The sequence below is a fragment of the Calypte anna genome, chromosome 28, assembly GCF_003957555.1.
Source record: "Calypte anna isolate BGI_N300 chromosome 28, bCalAnn1_v1.p, whole genome shotgun sequence".
NCBI lineage: Eukaryota > Metazoa > Chordata > Aves > Apodiformes > Trochilidae > Calypte > Calypte anna.
The window spans coordinates 1,279,773-1,302,379 of NC_044273.1; the positions used below are offsets into that span (position 1 = coordinate 1,279,773).

General features: G+C 41.2%; 1 protein-coding gene across 1 annotated transcript in view; it reads right to left on the reverse strand.

Moving 5' to 3' along the window:
• Positions 1–553: 553 nt before the first annotated feature.
• LMNB2 (lamin B2) overlaps positions 554–22,607 on the reverse strand; it is a 28,054-nt gene continuing 6,000 nt past the window's right edge. The window contains exons 2-12 of the mRNA XM_030466415.1: positions 16,985–17,121; positions 16,260–16,416; positions 15,359–15,484; positions 12,884–13,054; positions 11,157–11,282; positions 10,755–10,975; positions 9,367–9,655; positions 8,767–8,874; positions 7,754–7,873; positions 6,805–6,906; positions 554–5,666 (exon numbers count right to left, since the gene is read on the reverse strand). Of these exons, the coding sequence (XP_030322275.1) occupies positions 5,625–5,666; positions 6,805–6,906; positions 7,754–7,873; positions 8,767–8,874; positions 9,367–9,655; positions 10,755–10,975; positions 11,157–11,282; positions 12,884–13,054; positions 15,359–15,484; positions 16,260–16,416; positions 16,985–17,121 (1,599 nt within the window). The 3' untranslated portion in view covers positions 554–5,624. The remainder of the gene's footprint in view (positions 5,667–6,804; positions 6,907–7,753; positions 7,874–8,766; positions 8,875–9,366; positions 9,656–10,754; positions 10,976–11,156; positions 11,283–12,883; positions 13,055–15,358; positions 15,485–16,259; positions 16,417–16,984; positions 17,122–22,607) is intronic.

Genomic DNA, 22,607 nt, shown 5'->3' on the forward strand with positions numbered 1-22,607 from the left:
TTCTGTCCTTTGAGGAGAGGACAATGGTTCCCTCTGCCTTAGATAACTGAGGTCAGAGACTCATACCCTTCAAGTGCATGAATTCCAGGATGGGATCATCTCAAGGAAGAATGTAGGAATGCAATAAAGCTGTAGGAGTTTGGTGGAAACAAGTGGGAGACCACAAGGGTGTGGAGTTTCCTGGGTCAATGTGATGTGCAGAAAGGAGGGCACAGCTCACCTGTGAGATGAGGAACTGAGCAGAGCTAAAAAAACTACTCTCAGCTTCCTTAGCTCAAAGCCACAGATAAGACAGATGATTGTAAACTCTGTCCACTTGAAAATGTTTTCATACCTGACAAAGTTGTCATTAGCTGACCCTAATTGTTGCCTATTGTGCAATTTTATGAGGAGAAATTAGAGAAGTGGTAATGAGCTAGGCTAATGATGAACACAGCAGCTCACAGCAATGCTCCTGCCCATTTCCAGCTTCCTAAGGATCAGAGCCCTTTTTCTCTCACACCAGGATCAAGCATCCTTGTGGCCTCTGTATTCATTAAGAAAAAGAAGCAAAGAAAATGCAAAACATTTATTCGAGTGTGTTGTACAAAAAGTTTCCAGTCATAAAATGTATATTACAAATCATTGAAAAAGACAAGACATTTGGCATGCATATTCTAAAAAGGAAAAAAAAAAAACCACTTTGAAATGATAAAGTCTAGATCACTATGTAGTTTTCTTAAGTTCCACACGAACATTTTCATAATTTTGTCTGTATTTTTCATTTGCAACCTTTTACACCATTCCTTATTTTAACAACTTTAACCTTAAAAACTCCACTGCAGCAGTTGACTGGAGAGAACCTAGAACCAGAGCTATCTAAATAAAGATTGTGTTAGGAAAAAAAACCCAAAATCACCATTCAAGTAACAAAGCATCACTGCTAATGAAAATATTCAATTTATTCAATTGTATTTTGTGCCCAGATAGAAAGCCTTTTGGCTTAATCTTGTTTAAAATAGCTTATTGCTCATAATTTTAGTGTAATGATGATCTGGGTAGCTGGAATCCACAACAATATCTACCTTATCAACACAGAACTGTCACTTCATTAAAAGCTAACTAGAAAATTTGGAAGTTAAACCACTTTGTTTTCCTGAACTCCAAGTCAATTCACTGCTTGTGCTATTCTGAAAGGACTCTTTCAATATTAAGCATCCTTTTTATTCTCTAGACCTTAGCATTTCAAGAAAGGCATTATATGTTTACAAATAATAATTGCATGTAAATATGGTCTTGTATAAAAAAAAAAAAAACAAAAAAACACTTAAATTATTTTAAAACTGGTTTAAAGCTAAGCATATTGAAGGGCAAATAAAAATTCTGTTTCCCAGGCCATGTTATGTAAGAAAAGAAACTCTCCAATATAATTTGTCTTGACATTCAGCTCGCTCAAGCAATGCTTTGAAAAATGCAATCACTATCTCACCTTCCACTCACTGGTTGACACCAGGGCTTTGTTTCCTGCTCACACAGGGTTTGGACCCAACAGTGGCAATAAAATCCAGTCTCAAATATGGATATGCCTTTGTTTAGAGATAAGACTTTCAAAAGAAGAGCCAGAAAGAAGAGAAAGAATGGCTTAAGAGTGAGGAAGTGAGACAAAGATACAAACCATGCATCTTTTCATACAGCATCACAGTCTGTCAGAGGCACACAGAAGAAACAGAAGAGCAAATATTCTGGGGTGTAGAAAGGATTTCAAGGAGCCTCTTCTAACTAACCCCTGCTCAGGTTGCAGTTAAAGGGCCTTTATACAGTATGAGCATTGTAAAGAAAAGGGTTTATAAACCCAGTAAGATCCCTGAACTGACCATGAGGTGTCCTGTTGCTCAAGGATAAAAATGCACATGAAGTGATTTCCTTTCACAGTACCCTCTGCTTCACACTGCTTCACAATTTTCAGGACTAATTCAAGCTGCAGAGAACCCAAACCTGCCTCTCACATCACAGCTCATGGGAAGCAGGTATTTGTTTTCTTCCTGAGACTTTTGGTTGCTGCTACAAACACTGACTAACCCAGGCAACTCCAATCTAATGGCAAAATGGTGCTGAAGTGCTCAGACATCACTAAACTACTGCTTTTGTCAGGGCAAATCCAGGCTCCTGCACTAGGAAACAGCAGAGGAATCACAGCTGCTCTATTGCTGTCACTAACACACCAGATAAAGTAACAAACACAGAAGGCAAAGGAGAAAGAAGTCTGAGGTGTCAGAGGCTCTCTGCAGCCTGCAGATGGATGGACTTACTCTGACATGAGTATTTTGATGGGTATGAAGTCAGGAGCAGGCAGTCTGCATTTATCATCTTCTATTGGTGTAATTTACACAATTAAAAGACTGGCTTAACTATCCTGCTGCAGTTATGCTGTTATTCCTTCTCCCTCTCAGCAAGAACCATTTAGCAATCATTTTTACTATTCATCCAGAATAAAGCTGTTTGCTAATTCTTCTGGAATACCACCACCCACTTAAGGAACTCCTTTGATAGAAGCTCTAACTGGCAAACTTCCCTAATCTAAGAAGAATTAAAATATTTTTCTCCTGACAAGTCAAATTTCTCCTTTACACTCTACACCTGGTATCAGACACTGGAGTAGAAATACAAAACATCCTCCAACTTCAAGAGTTGTTCAGATATAGGATTGAGTAGGAAAAGAGGGCAAGGGGACACTGGATTTTATGTGAACAAAAAGCTTTAATTATACTGAATAAAAAAAAGAAAGACAACTGAAAGACAGAAAAGGAAAAAAAAGACCAATGGTTTGGTTAAGCCAAAAAAAGCTCCCAGTATGGAGCTTTAAAGGGATAGTGCTGTTACACTAAAGCTCAGCAGCAAAAGCCAGAGGAAAGGATGGCATCTAGAGAAATCCATGGAATACAGTAGTTTGTGTCCTGTCATTGACAGCCAGGAATTATTTCTTGAAGCAATGTGGCCAAAGAATCACTCACATTTAGACTGTGGGCATTTCCCACAGGGATATCAGTTTCATATGAACACCTGTACATACCTAAACATGGTACTGAAGAACAAAATCCTGTTTCCAAAGCTAAAGGACACAGTTCCAGATCTAAGGACACACTGCAGACTGGTACTGAAGGGCACAGTGCTCATCACAGAGGATCTGCAAGCACCAGTCCTTAAGACTACAAGATGACACACTCCCTATACAGTAGCTATTAAGAAAACTATGGCTCAGGTATCAAGAGGTTTTTCCTCATTCAAGCTGCCTTTCCTAGCCCATTCTTTACAGGAAAAAAAAAATCATTAAAAAGAAAAAAAAACACAGAAAAATGCAAATTAACTACACACTCAGTGCTTTAGTATTTCAGATCACAGAACAAACCTTAAAAAAGAGTAAGCAACCTGAAAACTGGCCAATGTAAAAAACATAAATACAGATCCTTAGAAAAAGAAGCAAAAAGCCCTCAAATGTTAAGTATATTCTAGAAGCTGTGGGTCAAAAAGGGAAATGTTGTCCAGTGGTTGGAAGGTGCATTGCAAAAATACTTTTACATTGATTGCATTCGTTTGCATAACAACAAATTTTGAAAAGGTAATTGATAACAGTATGTCTGAGAAACATAATTTCACTAGATAACATTTTACAGAGAAATAGACATGGTTTACTACATATTTAACCTTCTACTCAAGCAGAGTGGGAAAATTACATTAGAAAAATGACCAAGTACATCAAGAAATTTATCCCCTTAGCCCAAACAGCCAAATCTTCACACTGCTTTTTTGTTACAGATCTTCTGATTATGGATTACAACATAAATCTAAATTTGTTTCACTTTAGTAATTCAGTCATTGCAGATTCTTTTTTCTTGTTCAAATCGAGAGAGAAGCATCTCTGATTTATTTTTAAATGGCAAAATAAATCCTCAAGCTTAAAGAAACCCTTTTGTTCCCACCCTGCTTGCATTACAAAACCACCAGTCAAAGCCACTAAACTGACCTTCTAGGTTATATCTGTCAGTCACAATACTGTTCAGAGAACATAATGTCCAAAAGCCACCGAAAACATCCAAACCTTGTATCCTGTTGGACTCTTTGTTATTTGAATGACAAGCTCAGAGTTTAAGGGGAGAGGTAAAAACAGGATTCTATGCTGGCATCAAAGGGTATCCAAATTTTGTATCCAAACTAATAACTAGTGGAAAAAAAAAACATTTCCTTGTACAGTAGCCAATACATTCTTTGAAGCAGTCAAGTATTTTACCTAGTGCTTACCAATGCACTGCTAAATTGACAACTAACTCTGACAGGAGGCAGTTATCTCCACAGAAATGCAGCAGAAGAAACTTTAAGCTAAAGGGACACTGTTAGACACAAAATGCATCACACTGAAATAAAAATATCTTGCTAGTCACACAAAGCATTTTCTATAAAAAGCATTTCTTTCCCTTCACTCAGTGTCAGACTTTACTTCAAGGATTTGAGCACTGAAAAGCAATGCTTATGTCTTGAGCAACAGCTGTTCCTTTTCACTTTTTAAAAAAGTCATTAAACTATTTCTGTACTATTTTGCAAATACTACTCCTTAAGATATCTGATGATGGCCCTTTGAATATAAGAGAAGTATGAACAATCTGCATCTAGCTCTGATTAAAAAAAGTCAACATTTATATAGGATAACCTTCAAAATCCACAATATTATCACTGCCAAAAGTAAAAACATTTTAACATCTAAAATCTTAATCATTCTGTTTAATGCTGAGTACATCAAAAGCATTAAATCATGATGTTTAGCATCATAAATAATGTACAACACAACTTGTGCCCATGTTTGAATGAGGTCTTATTTGTGAAAATGTCAAAATCCCTTGAAAATAGTTAAAACTCTGGGTTTGACACTTCCATACCTTAAGGTAGTGTAGGCAGAGCTCATCACTCTCCATCCTCTGAAATAACAGTAACGGAGCCAAGGTGCTGACATTCTCAGATCTTTTCACCACTAGGCTGTCATACCCTGGAGCAGGACAAGATGCCATGGTCCTAAGAATGTCCCAAAAAGCAGCTTCCTTGTCTTACTTCCATTGGGAAAGAAGGATTTTTAGTGGGGCACTGCTGAGGATTCCAGGCAAGATGCTACTTTTTCTTTGAGTGTGGAGGAAACACTACTGTGAATCTCTCCTGGGGCCCTGCAGATTAAAAAGGTTTCTTAAACTTTGAAGAAACAAAAAGTTATCCTGGTTATAGATCCAATTATTGATTTACCAAACACTCAAGGAGCTTCATCCCATTGTAGCTAAAAATTTCTTTTCTGCTGCAGGTTTGTACTTTAAATTCTGGATGGGGAAAAATGCTATGTTCCAATATAGTGTTTCAACAAACAGGGAAAAATAAAGAAATCTATTAAAAATTCTGGCAGTTTTGTTCAGTAAAGTTTTTTTTTTTAGTTTTTTTTTTATAAAAATGTACCAAGGAGTAAACTTTAAAGTAATCAGATGATGCATATAAAAATAGTTTTCAGTGGCTCTGGAGGGAAAAAATTAGCAAAAATAAAAAGAAGTGAGGAAAAAATAGCAAATAATAGGGTTTGTTTGTTTTTGTTTTGTTTTGTCTTCTTCTTCCTTTCTTCACATCACTGAGCATCCTCTGGAAGTTGTTCTGGGATCCCCCTAAAATAAAAGAGATGTAATTGAACTCAATCCTTCCTAGCTTTTCATATTTTAAGCAGAGATTCTGGTACCAGCTGAATCATTAAAAGCATTTTTTTGGTAGTTAGTTATATTCAGGGAACATCAGAGCTTCAGAGAATGTCTGCTGCCAGGATTAAGGCACTGCTGCTCTGCTTGGGGTTTTCTATGATGCTGAAGAGTTCATCTCCATGCTCTCAACACTGCTACAGGTAATAAATTAAAATCATTATGTCCTTAGCTTCGGACTGAAACAGGAACTCCCACCCTTTATTCCAAAGGATCTTTCCATCTAAGAAAGCTCTGTGCTGCATAACTGCTTTGCTGGGTAAAAAAAAAGTTGGTTTCAGTTGTTCTATACTACCAATACACTGCTCAATCTCCCAGAGACCAAAAATGCTTTGAGAATTCACCCTGAAACCAGCACAGAATTAGGGTTTTTTTGTGTGAAAGTGCTGCTGGTCAGGAGCTGCTGAAAAGGCCTCTGATCAGGAGAGAAAATTGCTTGAGTTTGAAGTTTAAAATATTTTCTGGTATCACCTGGATGAAGCATCTTTCTCTCTTTCACTCTGCTGGTTGCTTATTTCAAAGCACATAACTAAGGGCTGTGAAAACACAGAGGTGATATTGTTAAAAACCCCAATGTTTATTTGAACAGTAGCTGAAGTTTGCAGCACCAGAGGCACTTCCCTCTTGCCTGGATTTTAGTGGGTTTATTTTCCTGTGGTTATATTCTACTTCCATAGAGCACAGCCTCTTTATTTTATAGAAAAGCAAATACTGGAATGGGAGGGACACTGCTACAACTTGTTTTACCAATCCTAAAATATAATCTACACCCTCACAATGCTGCAAACCTGATGTGATGCAGATTTCCATAGATCCCTGGCAGTCTGATCTGGAATTAGCCACTGCCTGAGCTGGACCATGACTGACTCAAGCAGCAGTTCCAGGAGCACTGCACACATTATACTCTGTGCATTCCAAGAGCATTCTCTGCAAGCAGCCACTGGAAAAATGGACCAAGAAGCCCAGAGCTGAAAAAAGCTGCAGAGATCCCACTAAATCATCTGTCTGATTGATCCAGCCCATGAGGCACCTCTGGTCTGCATCTTATTACCTGCTGGTTGAAAATGTCTTCCTCTCCAAACTCTGCTTCATCCTCTTCTTCTTCATTCTCTCTCATGACTACTGATTTAGTAACACTTCTCACTGCAACTTCCTACACAAAATGACAGATAAGGAGATGATCAATAGTCTGGATCTCCAGATTTTGCTGTACCATCAACATAATACCTCTTTTTTTTTTTTTATGTTTTAAAGCAACTTGCCCTAAAATTTAATGCTAGCTATGCAAGCAAATAGCCTGCAACCCACAACATTCCTGGTTCTGTCCACTAAAAGACATGGTAATCTTAACTTAGCTTCAGGAATTTTCTATTACCAAAGGATTTGAGAGGAAGCAGCCATGTTTCAGATGGGTGTTAGTCAATTTTATACAAGCTCATGGCAGATCCAACTCTATAGGAGCTTTATGAGACATTACATAATGTGAGAAACAAGTGGGGATGTTGATCCCCCTAATTAGCAGAGGAGATAAGGAGAGGAGATGAGGAGAGACCTTCTCCCTCTACAAACTCCCTGAAAGGAGACTGGAAATGGGGCTGGGGGAGGGATGGGGTTTCAGTCTCTTTTCCCAAGGAACAAGCAACAGGACAAACGGAAATGGCCTCAAGTTGTTCTAGGGGAGGTTTAGATGGGGTATTAGAAACCTCTTCAGTGAAATGGTTGTTAAACATCAAACAGGCTGCCCAGGGAGGTGGTTGAATCCCCATCCCTGGAGGTGTTCCAAAGCCCTGGAGATGTGGTGCTGAGGGATGTGGGTTAAGCACTGGATTGGCAGAGCTGAGTTAATAGTTGGACCTGATGACCTTAAAGGGCTTTTCCCCACCAAGAAAAAATTCTGTGAGATCCTAAAGATTAGGATTTTGTCATTGTCATCCCCCTACCCCTAAATTGAAGAGTTTGGGAGATAACCCAGCCCCCAGCTATTTTTCTCCAGACTCTACCTCTCCTTCAGAGTTGACAAGGTACGTGCGGATGTTTCCTCCAGTGCCCCAGCTGCCTTGGTTCTTCCACACCAGAACAGAGGGGGGGCTGTGAGACACACCTGCATCTGCACCCCAAATCTAGAGAGAAAGATATTCTCTAATTAGCCATTTATGCAAAATTTTAAGATACAAAACCCTGTCATTCTCCCATTTCTTTCTACCTACCAGCTTTGTTTAATTCCAGTGGCAATTTTATTCCCCTTTTACCTTCACCATTATTGTAGAGAGAAATAACAACTTACAAGTAACAAGACTAGCCATAAAAAAAATAAAAGTTACCTATTATGGCAGTCATTAATTATTTTCTGAATATGCAAATGTCTCCTACTGCTGTCTCAATGACTATACCATGGGGAGCCAAGACAAAATGCAACTTGTATATCAATTTATCTTCTCTATGTATCTGAGCAATTGATACTTCACAGAAAGACCTGGAACTCACTACAAGAGGCTGGTTTTTTTCCTTCTGAAAGAACATCCATTGCAGACTGAACATAAAATACAAAACTATAGAAAAGCAGCTGTTCTACTACAGTTAAGGTAGAGAACACCTGGTCTTTAGTAATAAATCTACCAGACTAAATGCTCAGAAATGTTCCTATTTCATGAAGAGACTGTGTGGGATTAGTGTTCTAAACCTGGGCAGGTGTTTGGGAAAAAAAAACAAACCACACCAAGCCAACCAAACAAAAATTACCAAACAAAACCCAGCCCCTGATCTACCCCCCAAAATACTTTCTTCTTTTTCTCCATGTTTCCCTGTGTCCAAAATATTCTTAAATACTGAAGTGTTAATACAGGAATTCAGGTTTTGTTCTGTATCTTTGTAGTTGAAATCCTGCTCATCTAAAGTGATATGAAACCAAAATCTATAAAGCCATACACCAAATCAGGTCGTACCAAAAGATTTACAACTGTCACAGGATCAGCAAAACAGTGTGTTGTTCACATACTGTAAATGGAAAACTTACTGTTACAGTCTGCCCAGCTCTGAGGACATACTTAGGAGTGAATTTGTAAGCAATTTCTTCTCCATCTCCAATTTGTCGTTTCAGTCTCCAGTTACCCAAAGACTGATCCTAATAGAGAGAGTCATAAGTTAGGAAAACAGCAAACAGACCTCAGAGCTCTTTATTTTTAAAATAAAGTGAATATAAATTGAATTACATGGCTGTTAGACAGCTGCATTCTAACCTGAAAGTACTTTTCTATGCCCAGTAACAGTGGATAGACACTACAGTCTGAAAGGTGAATCTCCAAAGGGCATCAGCAAAATTTAGGATGATGTGCATGTCACAGAAAGAAAAAGTTCTGCTAGAGACAGACTGGCTGCTGACATGAGCAAGGTACACGTTCAGACACTGGGACACAAACTATGTTCTCTTCCTGCAGCAAACATTAAAGCAATGCTCACACATTGCTACACTCAGCTTTCAAATGCCTCTTTTAATTGCAGGATGCTGCACCTGGAGATGTTTCAAGTGACCCCACCTACTCCTGCTACAAAAGGCTGTGGAACCTTTCAGTGTAGCTCCACCTCCTTGCTCTCTAGGAGTTGTGCTGACACTCACCTTCTCCGAGTTGTTTTTCAGTTGAACATATTTGCCCTCCAGGTCTATCTCTTCTATACTGATACTTCCTGTAGCTGAAGCTTGCTGGGACATTTGGAAGCTACTGCTACTACTGCTGCCACTGATGCTCCCAGTGCCAATGCCACTTGTGCCACTGCCTGAGAGCTCCTCTGCCTCAATGCGTTTCCTCTTGCCCCGGGAGGAGCGGACAAGGGAGGTGGTGCTGCTGCTGCTGGAGGTGGCCCTGGAGACTGTGACACGGGAGGAGGGGCTTGGGGAGAGCTTCAACCTGAACACCAGAGAAGGAAACATTTCATTAACTCAGCCAGGGAGCCACACACAAAGCAACAATGCTACAATACAGGCAGTAGAGTGAGTGTGCACAGGTGGAACTGCAGGACAGCCCTGGGCTGACAGCAGCCTCACTGTGTGCCAGGACTGCAGGGAAAATCCCAGAATCATCCAGCTTGGAAAGGAGCTCTGGGATCAGCAACTCCAACCCTTGATCCATTCCCCCTGTGGTTCCCAGCCCATGGCACTCAGTGCCACATTCAGTCTCTTCTTAAAACCCTGCAGGGATAGAGAATCCACCTCTCCCTGGGCAGCCCATCCCAATGCCTGATCACCCTCTCTGCAAAGAAACTTTTCCCAATATCCAACCTAAACCTCCCCTGGCAGAGCTGAAGCCCACGGCCTCTTGTCTGACTGATGGAGCAGAGCTTGACCCCCCCCCCCCCGGCTCCAACCTCCTTTCAGGAGTTGTAGAGAGTGATGAGGTCTCCCCTGAGCCTCCTCTTCTCCAGCCTGAACACCCCCAGCTCCCTCACCCCTTCCTCACAGGACTTGTGCTGGATCCCTTCACAGCCTCCTTGCTCTTCTCCAGAGCATTCATGCTATCCCTGAGAAATGCTCAGGTAGTTTGATTATGTGACATAGAAAGGTAGCTGAATACATAGTACTTAGCCCTCCCCTCCAGTAGATCTGCTGTTAAACATGCTACTCTTGAGACACGTATTTTATAAACATGAAAACAGAAGTAATTAAACACCTAAGCAGAGATTAATGTCAAGAACAGAATTCTGTTTTCATAGAATCATAGAATCGACTGGGTTGGAAGGGACCTCAGAGATCATCAAGTCCAACCCTTGATCCACTACTGCTGCAGTTCCACTGTACTCTGAGACCATTGTAACAACCAAAATAAGTGGTCACATGAGAACATCTGAATTTGTTCCATACAACAAATTGCTCTGAGAAGCCAGTATTCAGTGAAGAAGTTAGTTGGGCATTTCTGCTCAAATGATAAAAAAATGAGCATAAGAAATTAAAAAAAACAAAAAACAAACCACCTGCCAGTCCCAAGAAAAGAATGTGGAATCTCTATGTACCTTTCCTCTTCTCCTTCCAGGAGTTTTCGGTAAGCACTGATCTCCATATCCAGGGCTAATTTAACATCAAGTAGTTCCTGGTACTCTGTAAGCTGCATCTGCATCTGGTCCCTCATATCTGTCATTTCCCTCTCTTTTGCATCCAGCATCTTCCTGAACTTCTCCCTCTCCCCAGCCATCATCTCCTCCAACTCACGAATGCGATCTTCTGCTGCACTGGCCTAGGGAGAGAGCAGAGAACCCAGGAGCTCATTCACCTCCTCCTCAAAATTGAGCTTCTCAAATGAACACAAAGATCTCTCTCCAAAAAAAAAAAAAAATTCAGAAAAGATGAAGTGATAGAAATGATAATATATCCAAAGGACACAGTGTTGGAAGGGAAGGAATCTTGAGTCCCTTTACCTGTTTCTGGAGGCCAGACAGCTGGTAGCTCAGAGCTTCTATTCTCATGCGGGCCTCCTTCAGCTCCTCCCGAGCTGCACCAGCAGCTTTGTCATTTTGGTCAGAGGAGAGTTTGGCATTCTCCAGCTGGAAAGCAAGGTTTGGGTAAGAAATAATTATAAATATTTTTAAAAGGCAATCTGCTAAGTTTATGGTATGAATTGCATAACATTAAGGAAACGCCCTAAGGAGCGGGAAAGTATTTCAGTCCTGTTCCTGTAGGATTTGGTAATGTTATTTATAAATAGTTTATTAGCCCTTTTATTACATTAGCAGCCTTACAGCTTCCAAAACCTGAGGTTCAGGTGATGACACTATCTGCCTGTTTGCCATTAGAACAATCACACTGGGGCAGGGCAAAGGCTTCTGAGTTCACATCCTGGTCTCCATGGCTCTTTTGCCTCAGCTGGCATTTGTAACTCAGATTTCCTAAGCCAGAGCCAGTATTTTCATCCTTATTGTCTTTTCAGTAGAATTTTCAGGGAGCAATTTGGCTCAGCTTTTTGAATTTATGGGGCAAGGAGCTTAGCTGTATGTTAGCACAGAGCAACCACCTTTTGTTTCTTTCTGCCACTGGCCATTCACTGTCCCTGCTTCTACTGAAAAAACAAGAAACAATCACTCTTCATTCATCTTCTCTATGCTACTTATGCTTTTACAGACATCCAATATGTATATCCCTTCTCTTGACTCATCTCTTCTCCTAGGTGAAGTTTTATTTTAAACTTCTCTTCATGCAGGACCTGTTCAATACTTGTAATTACCTTTGTTGGTCTTCTCTGTACTAGCTTTTAAAGAAAGACAAACTACTCACAGCACTCCAGATGACATCCTGCCCCAGAATGAACACAATGCTTTTAGTTGCACTCTTTCCCTACTGGTTGCCAACATTGTTTGTTCTCATCTTAAGTTCTAGTGGTTAATTCTTACCAAATGTGACAGAGCAACAAAGGAGCTCAAAGCTACTGAGCTATTACTTGATAAGTTTCATAGATAGAAAATAGATAGAAAAAGCATCCTTCTCATGCCTTGGAGCTGGAGTTCAACAATTCTGCTGCATATCCTGGAATCCAGGAACGAAGATGCCCATGTTCCAAGAAGAGTTACAGACAGAACATGTTCTTTACCAACACAGCACAACACATTTTTATTTTATAAAAATAATTCTTCAGCAGCTCTGCTGTTCACAGGGTTCTGAGTACAGAATAGACACAGAAAGCCTGCCCTTGTCCTTTCCCTGCACCCCCATGTCCAAAGCTCTTCCCCAGTTTTCTTGTAGCCCCTTCAGATATTGGAAGGTTGCTCTAAGGTCACCTCAGAGCCTCCTTTTCTCCAGGCTGAACAACCCCAATCCCTCAGCCTGGCTTCACAGGGAGGTGCTCAGCCCTCTGAGCATTTCAATGGTGCTCCTCCAGACACCTTCCAGGAGCTCTGTGTCCTTCTTATGCTGGGGATTCCAGAACTGGACACAGTACTCCAGGTGGAGTCTCAGAAGAGCAGAGCAGAGGGGGAGAATCCCATCCTCCTAGGGCTGTAACTTCCCTGGAAAAGCATCTATGCACCAGAGGAAGCATTTAAACACTGGGACAAAACTGCTTCCAACTAGAATCACTTCTTTAAGACAGCAAGGCTGTTGGAAATGGTTTTATCTCCCTCCACTGGATTTCCTGTTAGACAGCAGGAGTTACCTTAGCCTGGTAGGTCTGCTCAAGCTCCATTTTGTACAGTTTGACTTGTTCATCATGTTGGTTTCTCAGATCCTCCAGGGCCTGAGTCATTTTAGATTCATACTCCTGCTGGCGACTGGTGTCCACCTCAATCAAACGATGTTCATGGCGTTTCCTTGTTTCCCTTATTTCCTACACACAGACAAACAAAAAAAGGGAAAAATTCCCACATTAAGGTAAACAGTACAAGCAATTACCTTCAGACAACAATTAGCTATTTCAGTACTAATTATGAAGTATATAGAAGCTATAGTATTGAAGGCATTTAAGCCTAATAACAGCTCATGTACTAACAGGTCCAAATTACCATTTTCATTTGGAAGGACATAATTCTTAAAATGAGCTTAGATGAAACTTTAAAGATATTCATATACAGTTTAGGTAGGGAGTGGTTTTATGCTACAAGTCAAAATAGGCAGAGGGGGGAGAAGAAAACAAATTTTTACAAAACAAAGAGAAATTCCTTCCCTGCCCCCATCCAGACCTGGTTGTATATTTGTATTTTTGTTACTTTATTCCTTCTGCCTTTCCTCTGTGCTAGTAAATCTTCCTCCAATTGTTTTCAATTTCCAACTTCAAGTCTCCAGTCTTTATTGCCCTTTTATCTACTCCTGTGGTGGGGGGGAATAGTTAATTCTGTCCTCTGCTTTGGGCTCTGCCCAAACTAAGCTGTGACAGGCAGCAACCCAAGGAATCCCAAAGACAGAAATATAATTTTTTTTTCTGGTCAGAGTTTGTACAAAGGACTTTTCATTTCTGTAGAGCTCAGCACACTGGTCCCAACCTGTGGGGGAAGGTTCATCCACACACTCAATCATGTTGAGCTCTGCAGAGAGCAGACCAGACCTGAATGCAGATGAGAGAGAAACCATTTCTGCCTTGAGGGCAGGGGAGACAACAAGGGAGTGGTGCTGAGTACTGGGAGGAGGTCTGAAGGTAGGAGCAGGGCAGGAAGGAGGAACAGCAAGCAGGCTCACTTTGCATGTCTGAACTGGAGTCACAGCAGGCCAGCACCACCTCAGAGCTGCTTTCCAAGTTGTTTTGCAGAAATGCTTCACATTTAAGAGCAGACTCTTAGAAACATACCCTTCTGCTCACAGCAATGCACCTTGATGTGCTATGGAAGAAGGTTTCCATTTTGTGGCAGTTTTATACCACAAAAGTTGGCAAGAAGCACTCTCAGTAACAGTGACTTCTCACAAAAGTATCATGGGGGACTAGGAAGTATCAGGTGAAGGGCTGAGCTGATGTTCCACACCACAGGAATAAGTTGGTTTCACTTGCCACACTCACAGTCATATTACAGCTCTGAAGGAACTTTGGACCCCTCACTGAATGAAATGAATTCACTCACCTAAGGGAAACCAGTTCCTTTTTTACTTTGTGTGCTGATTTGGTCCATACAAGATCAAAAAGCTCCAGGGATGACTAAAGAAAGAAACAGCCCCACTCCAGCACAGCAATCTTTAGGATTACTGTCTCATTTAGCATCACCTTTAGTCACTGGCAACACAACTCTCCTCAGAAAGCAAAGTTATTTTTAAAAGTCTTCTAAGGGTCTGTTATGAAGGAATCCAGGGCATGGAAGTGAGACAATGTTCAGAACAAGGCAGGAGCTACCTTGTTGGTTTCTTTTTCCTGCTCCAGCCATTTCCTTACCTAGGCAGCCCTGCCCCATTCCTTAATTCTGGATGGACACTCATTTAATTCCATGGATAACTCAAGTCACTTAGACAGCAAAAATGGGACAAAACCCCTTAATTATTTTAATAGTTAATCAGGCTGAAATGGTTTGAGGCATGGTGAGCCACAACTCATCACATCATAGGCAAGATGAAGGGCAGAAACGTGGCAATTGCTCAGCAGTCACAATGTAATAAGCTTGCAGAAGAACCAAAGGTCCAAGTTTGTTTTCACAAGAGGGAATAAATGGCCATTTGGTGTAGAGGAGGTCATGCTTCTCTTTTCCAGACCACACCTGTGCATTCCCACTATTTATTAATGACTCTGATCCTCACCAGAACTACCATGAGCCAACTAACCCACTAAACAGGCAGAAAACTACCCTTGCAAAAAGCAGGGTAATTTCATGTTGTTCTCATCAATTCAAACAGGTCATAGTCAGGTTCAACAAGCACCAAAATTGGTGCAAGTGAGGAACAGGGCCATGCAACCAGGTCCAGAGAGAGGGAACAAGACTTTCCACAGCAGTCAGCTGCTCCAGTAGCTCACCTGCCCATGGAACAACACCCTTATCACTTGGCTCTCATGCCAGCTTCACCACTGATTTACCATTTAACTCTTGCAAAACCTTTTTTATCACTCAACACATTTATAGCAAGGATAATACTGATTTTTCCCTACCTTGCTTATGGTCAGTTTGACTAAAAGCTACATGAACTTCAAACTACAGTGAGGTAACTAAGCTGGTAATACCTCCTCAAACACATTCTTCCTGAAATCCAGATCCTCTTGCAAGCTCTGGCACCGATTCTCCAGGTCCACACGCATCAGGGTCTCCTTCTCCAGCTGCTTCTTAGCCACAGCATGACCATCCTCAGCCTGGTAAAGAATTTTAAAGACAGGTTTAATTCTGTTTGGATCCTTCTTTTCCATCCATAAATATGTACAGTCTTCATTTGACCAATTATTCAGAACAAATCCAATGTCAAGCCAGTAATTTGCAAAAAATAAAAACAAAGCAAAACCAAAACAACTAAAACCACAAAGAAATCTAAACAAAAAACCCAAACCCCACCCCCCCCCAAAAAATCAAACCAATCATAATTAAAACAAAAACAAAACCAAACAAAAAACAAACTAAACAATCAAAAAACAACCAAACAATCAAAAACCAAAATCCACACAAAGCAACCCTTGTTTGTGAATATTAAAAACCAGTTTTCACTTTTTTCTGCCAGTTTTTTAAAACAGGATTATTTCCACAGAGTATGATAATGGTGCTGAGGATTAATTCCACAGGCACATGTTTTTTTGCTAGTGTAGGCCCACTGGGGTACACTAGCAGGACCTTAAAAAAACAAAACCAAAAAAACCCTCACATTTGGTAACCTGGTATCTCATGAATACAGAAACACCAGAAAGTTTTACCTAAAAGCTTTTGGTTACAAACCCTACACAACATGATGCTCCTTCAGCTGTGTTACAGGGATTTCTTACTATTTCGTTGCCTACCCAAGAGGGGCAGGCAAAGGTTCAGCAGTAAGCAAGCTGGATCCATGAAGTTGAGGTTCTAAACTAACAGCAAAGCAAACCAACAAGCTTTCCAATCCCCAGGCTCTCCTGGGGGAAGCAAAGGGAGTTTTTCCTGGCAGACCTTGGCAAGCTGGGCCCGCAGCTCCGCCACCTCTGCCTCCAGATTGCGCTTCTCGTTGAGGACAGTGTTGAGCTCTGCTTCACTCCTGTGGAACAGCACTTCCAGATCCTTAATGCGACCCTGAGCCACAGACAAATCTGCATCTTTCTTCTTGTAGCTGAAAACACAGAAGTTGATGAGAGTTATACAGGGGTGCACACACACATCTTAGCATCAGAGAATCTGTCGGGTTGGAAAAGACCCTTGGGAGCGAGCCCAAGCACCATCCTGACCCTTTCAAGTTCTCCCCTAAACCATTTCCCCCAATCTAAATGAAATATCAACCAATAGGTTGCTCAGTAGAGCAATTAGAGCTCAATAGAGCACATCTTGGTTACAACTCCAGGTATTTTGTTATTATATACATTTTATCAGGGTCACTGTACCACTAGTTGGGTCTTACAGGACCTTGCAAACACAGCCAATAGAAACAATCACAAATGGCTCTCAGCCTCTTAAAACTCACAGCTTGTACCAATGTGTTGTAAATGCACATTGAAAAAAGAACAACATATGTCAAGGGAAAAAAAAACTACTTTTAAAAAGCTCTATATTTGGTCTGCAGCTCCAAGCATGGGAAAAACTCTTCTATGTAGCAAGCAAAGTGAAACCCTTCTGGAGTTGGAAAGCTCTAGATGATACAAAGCTTTCTCCTGAGTCCAAATACTATGCTGGCATTTCCTTACCTTTTATTGAACTCCTCAAGTTCTGCCCTCAGTTTTCCTATCTCAATCTGTAATCTTGCCCTCTCCTTGGCAGTTTCATCCAGGACCCTTCGAGCATCAGCCAGCTCAGACTCATAGAGGCTCTTGATCCCGCTCACCTGAGGGGAAAAAAAAAAGTACTGAGCTGTAAGAACATTCCAAGAACTGAAAGACAGCCCCAGGGTTTACTCAGCTTCCTTTGAAAAAAGAGTCTCTGAGAAAATGTCTGTTGTTTCAGAACATTCTCTACTGAACATTTCTAGCTAAGATGAACCTACAATGAGATGTGACCTGGTCCCAAAGACAAGATATCATTTTTTTTTCCCAGTGGGACATAACAAAACACAATGTTTAAAGTATACAAGTCTTCCAGAGAGAGAAACTGAAGCAGATCAGTACACCCTGCAATTAGATCTTATATTATTTCCAATACTGCTGTTTTAAGATCTTTTTGTAAATAGTAATATCACTCCAAGATACATCATGACAAACTCATTTTGTGTAACACAGCTCCAAGGCTCAATTTCATTCTGCTGTTCTTGCACTATTAAGGTAAACAGAAAGTGAAACTAAATGAACTACAGAAATATGAACTGCTCAGATGAGCTTCCACTCCTGCTCTCTACCTCAGAGGATAAGGATCTACAGACTTCTCCCAATATATTGACATAATAAGGCACCTCAAAGACTTCTACACCTTTTTTTTTTTTTTAAATGGGAGAGTGTGTGAAAGGTGTATCAGAAAACCAAGATCTTAGGGCCACACAAGATTGCTGCTATTGCTTCTAAGAAAGGATAACAAAACAACAATTAGAAATGCAAATTCAGAAAAGGTAATCAAAGAGTGAGAATAGTCAAAAGCAGGAGGTACCAAACTTAGGGAGAGAAATTTCAGAACAAAGCATGAAGTGTGCAACAAGAAAGCAAACTCTGCTATTACTGGGAATGCATATTTCAACATCAGAGCAGCACAAATGACACTCAACCATCTGGTCTTCAAAAAAAAAAAAAAAAGATTAAAAGCAGTCAGGATATAATGAAGTTCCTCAGAGTCTATATTCTTATACAACTTCTGTAATTAACTAAAATATGACAGTATGAGGGCTGGGAAACCTTGGTCTAGAAGTATGCCAGAAGATAGACTTGGCTGTCTATCCATGCAATCTTCCTTCCTTGGAGAATTAATGCTTTCAGCCCTTTTTCAATTCAAGTTTTGGGGTTGGTTGCATTTTTGGTTTTCCCTCCCATAGCTGATCTCCAGAAGCTGCCTAAGGCACAAGCCAACACAACTCTGGATTATCAGTTACAAGATGTAGGAAGTTCTACAAAGAAGTGTACCAAGACTACACTAAATTCTTTAACACAGAACTCCACAACACCAAGAATAAATAAATAGATAAATACTGGAGATTTTAAGAATGGAAAACCTTTCCTTATGGATGACCCTTGAATGAAAATGCAGTATTTGCAGATTGCAACTGATTCTGCACCATCAGGTACTGCACCTACAACATCCCTTCTCTAATTCTGGCCCTTCAACACCTAAATGTGCTAAAACCCGTGTCCTGGGCCATCTCCCAGGAACCTGGGGCTGTACTGTTGTATGTTGAGACACACTAAATGACAGTGCAGGACTGTCCCAGTATTCCAAATGCATAACCTGGAATTGCATGTCAAGATCCAAAGGAAGAAAGCCTTTGTGCCCAGGTTTTTGTGGATGCCATCACAAAAAACTTGGTTTTGTTGTGATACCACAGGAGCTGAATCTGTGCTACTGAGGCATTGCAGACAATACAGAGCTTAACAACTCCCAACAATATTCTGAAGAGAGAATAAACACTGAAAGCAATTCCTGCAGAGAGGATCCAGCTGGATGGAGCTAAAAACTGATGAAAAGCAGTTTCAGAACCTGTTGGTAAAAAGAACCAAGAGAACTAGAGCCTCTGCTTCTTAATGAGAAATGGCTGATGTATTCATGGCATAACCAGTTGGGGCAGCTCAGGGAGCATCCTTCTGCAGTGTTCACCTGGGCTCTGCTCTCATTCCAGGAGCAAACGTGAGAAGGAAACACACAGGTTCAATTCCCAGCCCAAAGCATTCTGATGAAAGGCACCAGCACTGGAACTTGGAGCTAATCCACTCAGCAGATAGCTGAGACATAAGGACACATTGCAGCTTCCAGCACAGGGAGGCAGCAGACAGCTGGATGCAGTAACACCTTCAACCACTGCACAGGCAGGAAAACACCAGAAAACACACAATCCCTCAATAAAAAAAAAAAAGAGGGAAGAAGAAAAAAAAAAAAGAGGGAAGAAGAAAAAAAAAAAGAGGGAAGAAGAAAAAAAAGAGAAGGAAGAAAAAAAAAAAGAGGGAAGAAGAAAAAAAAAAAAGAGGGAAGAAGAAAAAAAAAAAAGAGGGAAGAAGAAAAAAAAAAAAGAGGGAAGAAGAAAAAAAAAAGAGGGAAGAAGAAAAAAAAAAAGAGGGAAGAAGAAAAAAAAAAGAGGGAAGAAGAAAAAAAGAGGGAAGGAAAAAAAAGAGGGAAGGAAAAAAAAAGAGGGAAGGAAAAAAGAGGGAAGGAAAAAAAGAGGAAGGAAAAAAAAGAGGGAAGGAAAAAAAAGAGGGAAGGAAAAAAAGAGGGAAGGAAAAAAAAGAGGGAAGGAAAAAAAGAGGGAAGGAAAAAAAAAAGAGGGAAGGAAAAAAAAGAGGGAAGGAAAAAACAAAGAGGGAAGGAAAAAACAAAGAGGGAAAAGAAACCAAACAAAAAAAACCCTGAAACAAAACAAAACAAAAGCAAAACCCAGTAAAACCCAACCAACCCCACTTTTGCCAGAACAGATTGCAAAGAGTCTGGATACCTGATATTTTATCAGTAAAAGTTTTAGCTGATCAATCTGAGCTGGAGAGCAGTTCAAGATGACATCCTAGATTATAAAACCAAAAAACCCAACATGTTGTTTCTTTTCAGCACTGCCCAAAGGGAGAACAGAGCCCCAGAGGCAGATGAGGCTCAGGGCAGGTGCTGAATGAGACCTGAGGGGATGATGTGCCCAAGACTGGCAGCACCCCTCCACCTCAGCACACGAAAATTCTAGAAAGTATTTCTGTTCCCTGAGACCTTCAAACTCAGGTGGAAGGAGCTGACCTGAAGTCTACTGACTCTCCAGAAAAGCACTGTCCAAGAAGTGTCTCTGTTTAGAGTAGGAGACTGTGCTTTGGTTTGCCTCTACTCTTCTGTCCATTCTGGGTTTTATATCACTTTACATTTTATCCCAAGTTTGGCTCTGTAGTACAGTGACACTTTAACCCTTAAAAACATGCTGGTAAACCAAGGCAGGACTTCCATGCCCCTTGTGAACAACAAAAAAAAGTCAATAAGAACAACAGGCAGTACCCACAGATCTGGCAGCTCTGATGTCTACTGGTTCTGTGTCTCATCACACTTCTGAGCAGAGTGCCACCAAACAGTGCCTGAATAATCCCAAAGAAAAGCAAATGCAAGAGACAACCTGTCTGACAGTTTTTGTCATCTTCCATCAGTAAAATCTCTCCATTCAAATTCTTCCTTTCATTTGTTGTTTCACATCACCTTCCCTGGGCTTCCACAGCCCCTTGTCTCCTGCTCCCTACATCTGAGAAAGATTCAATCTCACTCTTGAAGCCTCTGCCAATCCTTTCAGTGCAAGCCAGTAAAACATTTTTCAAAAAGCTGAGGTCATGTACAGATAAGAATAAAACTGATGATGACTTCTTTTAATCCCAACACAAGATGGCAATCTAAAAAATGAAGCTTACAGAACAACTCATGAATGGTGTAGACAAAGTAATTACTCTTGCTCTGCTCATGAAAAAGGCACACATGAAAGTCTGGGGTCTCAAGTTGAGCAGTTTGTGTAGAAGAAATAACCCCCCAAAAAACCAAACACTGCAGTGAAAACATACTTTGGGGAGTTTTAAAATAACATTTGCACTCAAGGAATCTTTGGGATTTCTGCACTTCAGCATCAGTTGAAATCATCACAGAGCAGAACAAACCAAGCAGCAACAAACCACCACGTTTAGAAAGCATCAGCAGCTGCCTAAAGCTCACTTCTTGGACTGACTCAGTGTCACCTGTCTGTCCTTTAGAGTTCACTTCAGACTAGAGAATTAAAAGACTGGCTCATGCCATGCAAATTTCTGGACCAGAACCTCCCTATCACTGAACAGCAGCACCGGAGACATTCCTGCAGAACAGAATCCCAGGACACATGAGTAGGAATCATACCAATCAATATGACTTGTGCAAAATAGAAGTTTAATTTCTTCACTTCTTAGGGACCCACCAAAGACCCAGTAACAAAAAAAAAAAAAAAAAAAAAAAACAAAAAAAAGAGCAAAGCTGTGTGTATAAACACAATGGAGCAAAGAAAAAAAAGAATCACACTTTAAAAGTCAACAAGCATTCAAGAAAGGGCAGCCAGAGTTCATCCAGTCTGCCTGGACTCCCAAAAGCCTTGAAAAACATCTTCCACCAAAGGCTTCTACAGAGGACACACAGAGTCCAAGCAGACACAGAGAAGACCTAAAGAGACATCACCTTCCAGGAATTCAGTGAGGTTGTCAGCCTGCAGTTCCCTGAATTTTTCTTCTTTCCCCTCATGCTGGAACACCTGGAGAAAGGCTGAGAGACCTGGGGCTTTTCAGTCTGGAGAGAGGACTGAGAGGAGCACTAATTAATGGGTATAAATACCTGAGGGCTGGGCATCAAGAAGGAAGGGACAACAGCTTCTCACTTGTGCCCTGGGATAGGGGGAGGGGCAGTGGATTCAAGGCAGAGCACAGGGAGTTCCACCTCAACTTCCTCAATGAGGAAGAATTTCTTCCCTGCAAGGGTGGCAGAGCACAGAACAGGCTCCAAGAGAGGTTGTGGAGTCTCCTTCCCTGGAGACTTCCAAGACCCATCTGGATGCATTTCTGAGTGACCTGTCCCAGCTCTGGTCCTGCTCTGCCAAGGGGGTTGGACTCAATGATCTTCAGAGGTCCCTTCTAACCCCTGACATTCTGTGAGGATGATGATGACAATTTCTTCCAGTCTTCAAGAACCTCTCCTTGCAGTGATGTCAGCCAGCTCCCTCAGCACCCATGGGTGCAACCCACCTGCTCCTATAGACATATCCACTTCGTTTCCATGTTCCCTATCCCATCCCATCTCTACCAAGAGCAAGTTGCCCTCGTGTCTGACCTTCCCTGGGTGGGATTTTCTGTCTGGTCTCAGGGACCTGGGATGTGACCACAAGAAGGTATCAAGTACATCAGTTGTCCTTGTGGCTGAGCTTAATCAGGACCTCCTTGCCCATCCTCACAGCCACTTCTGCCCCACTTCCTGACTGTTGGAATAAACCACTCTTGAGCTTGGAGGGAGCCATCCTTGACAATCAACCCAGCCCTCATAAGCCCCTTTTCTCTCCAAAGAACCTAAGCAGAGCCCTGGAGAGGCTAAAGTCTACTTCTCCTGCTATCTGGTACTGTTGTCCTGCTTTTTGCATCCTCTTAAAGATCCCAAATTCCACCATCTCAGAATTGCTGCCTTGCCTTACACATCTCTGCCCAGTTCTTCCTAATTTAT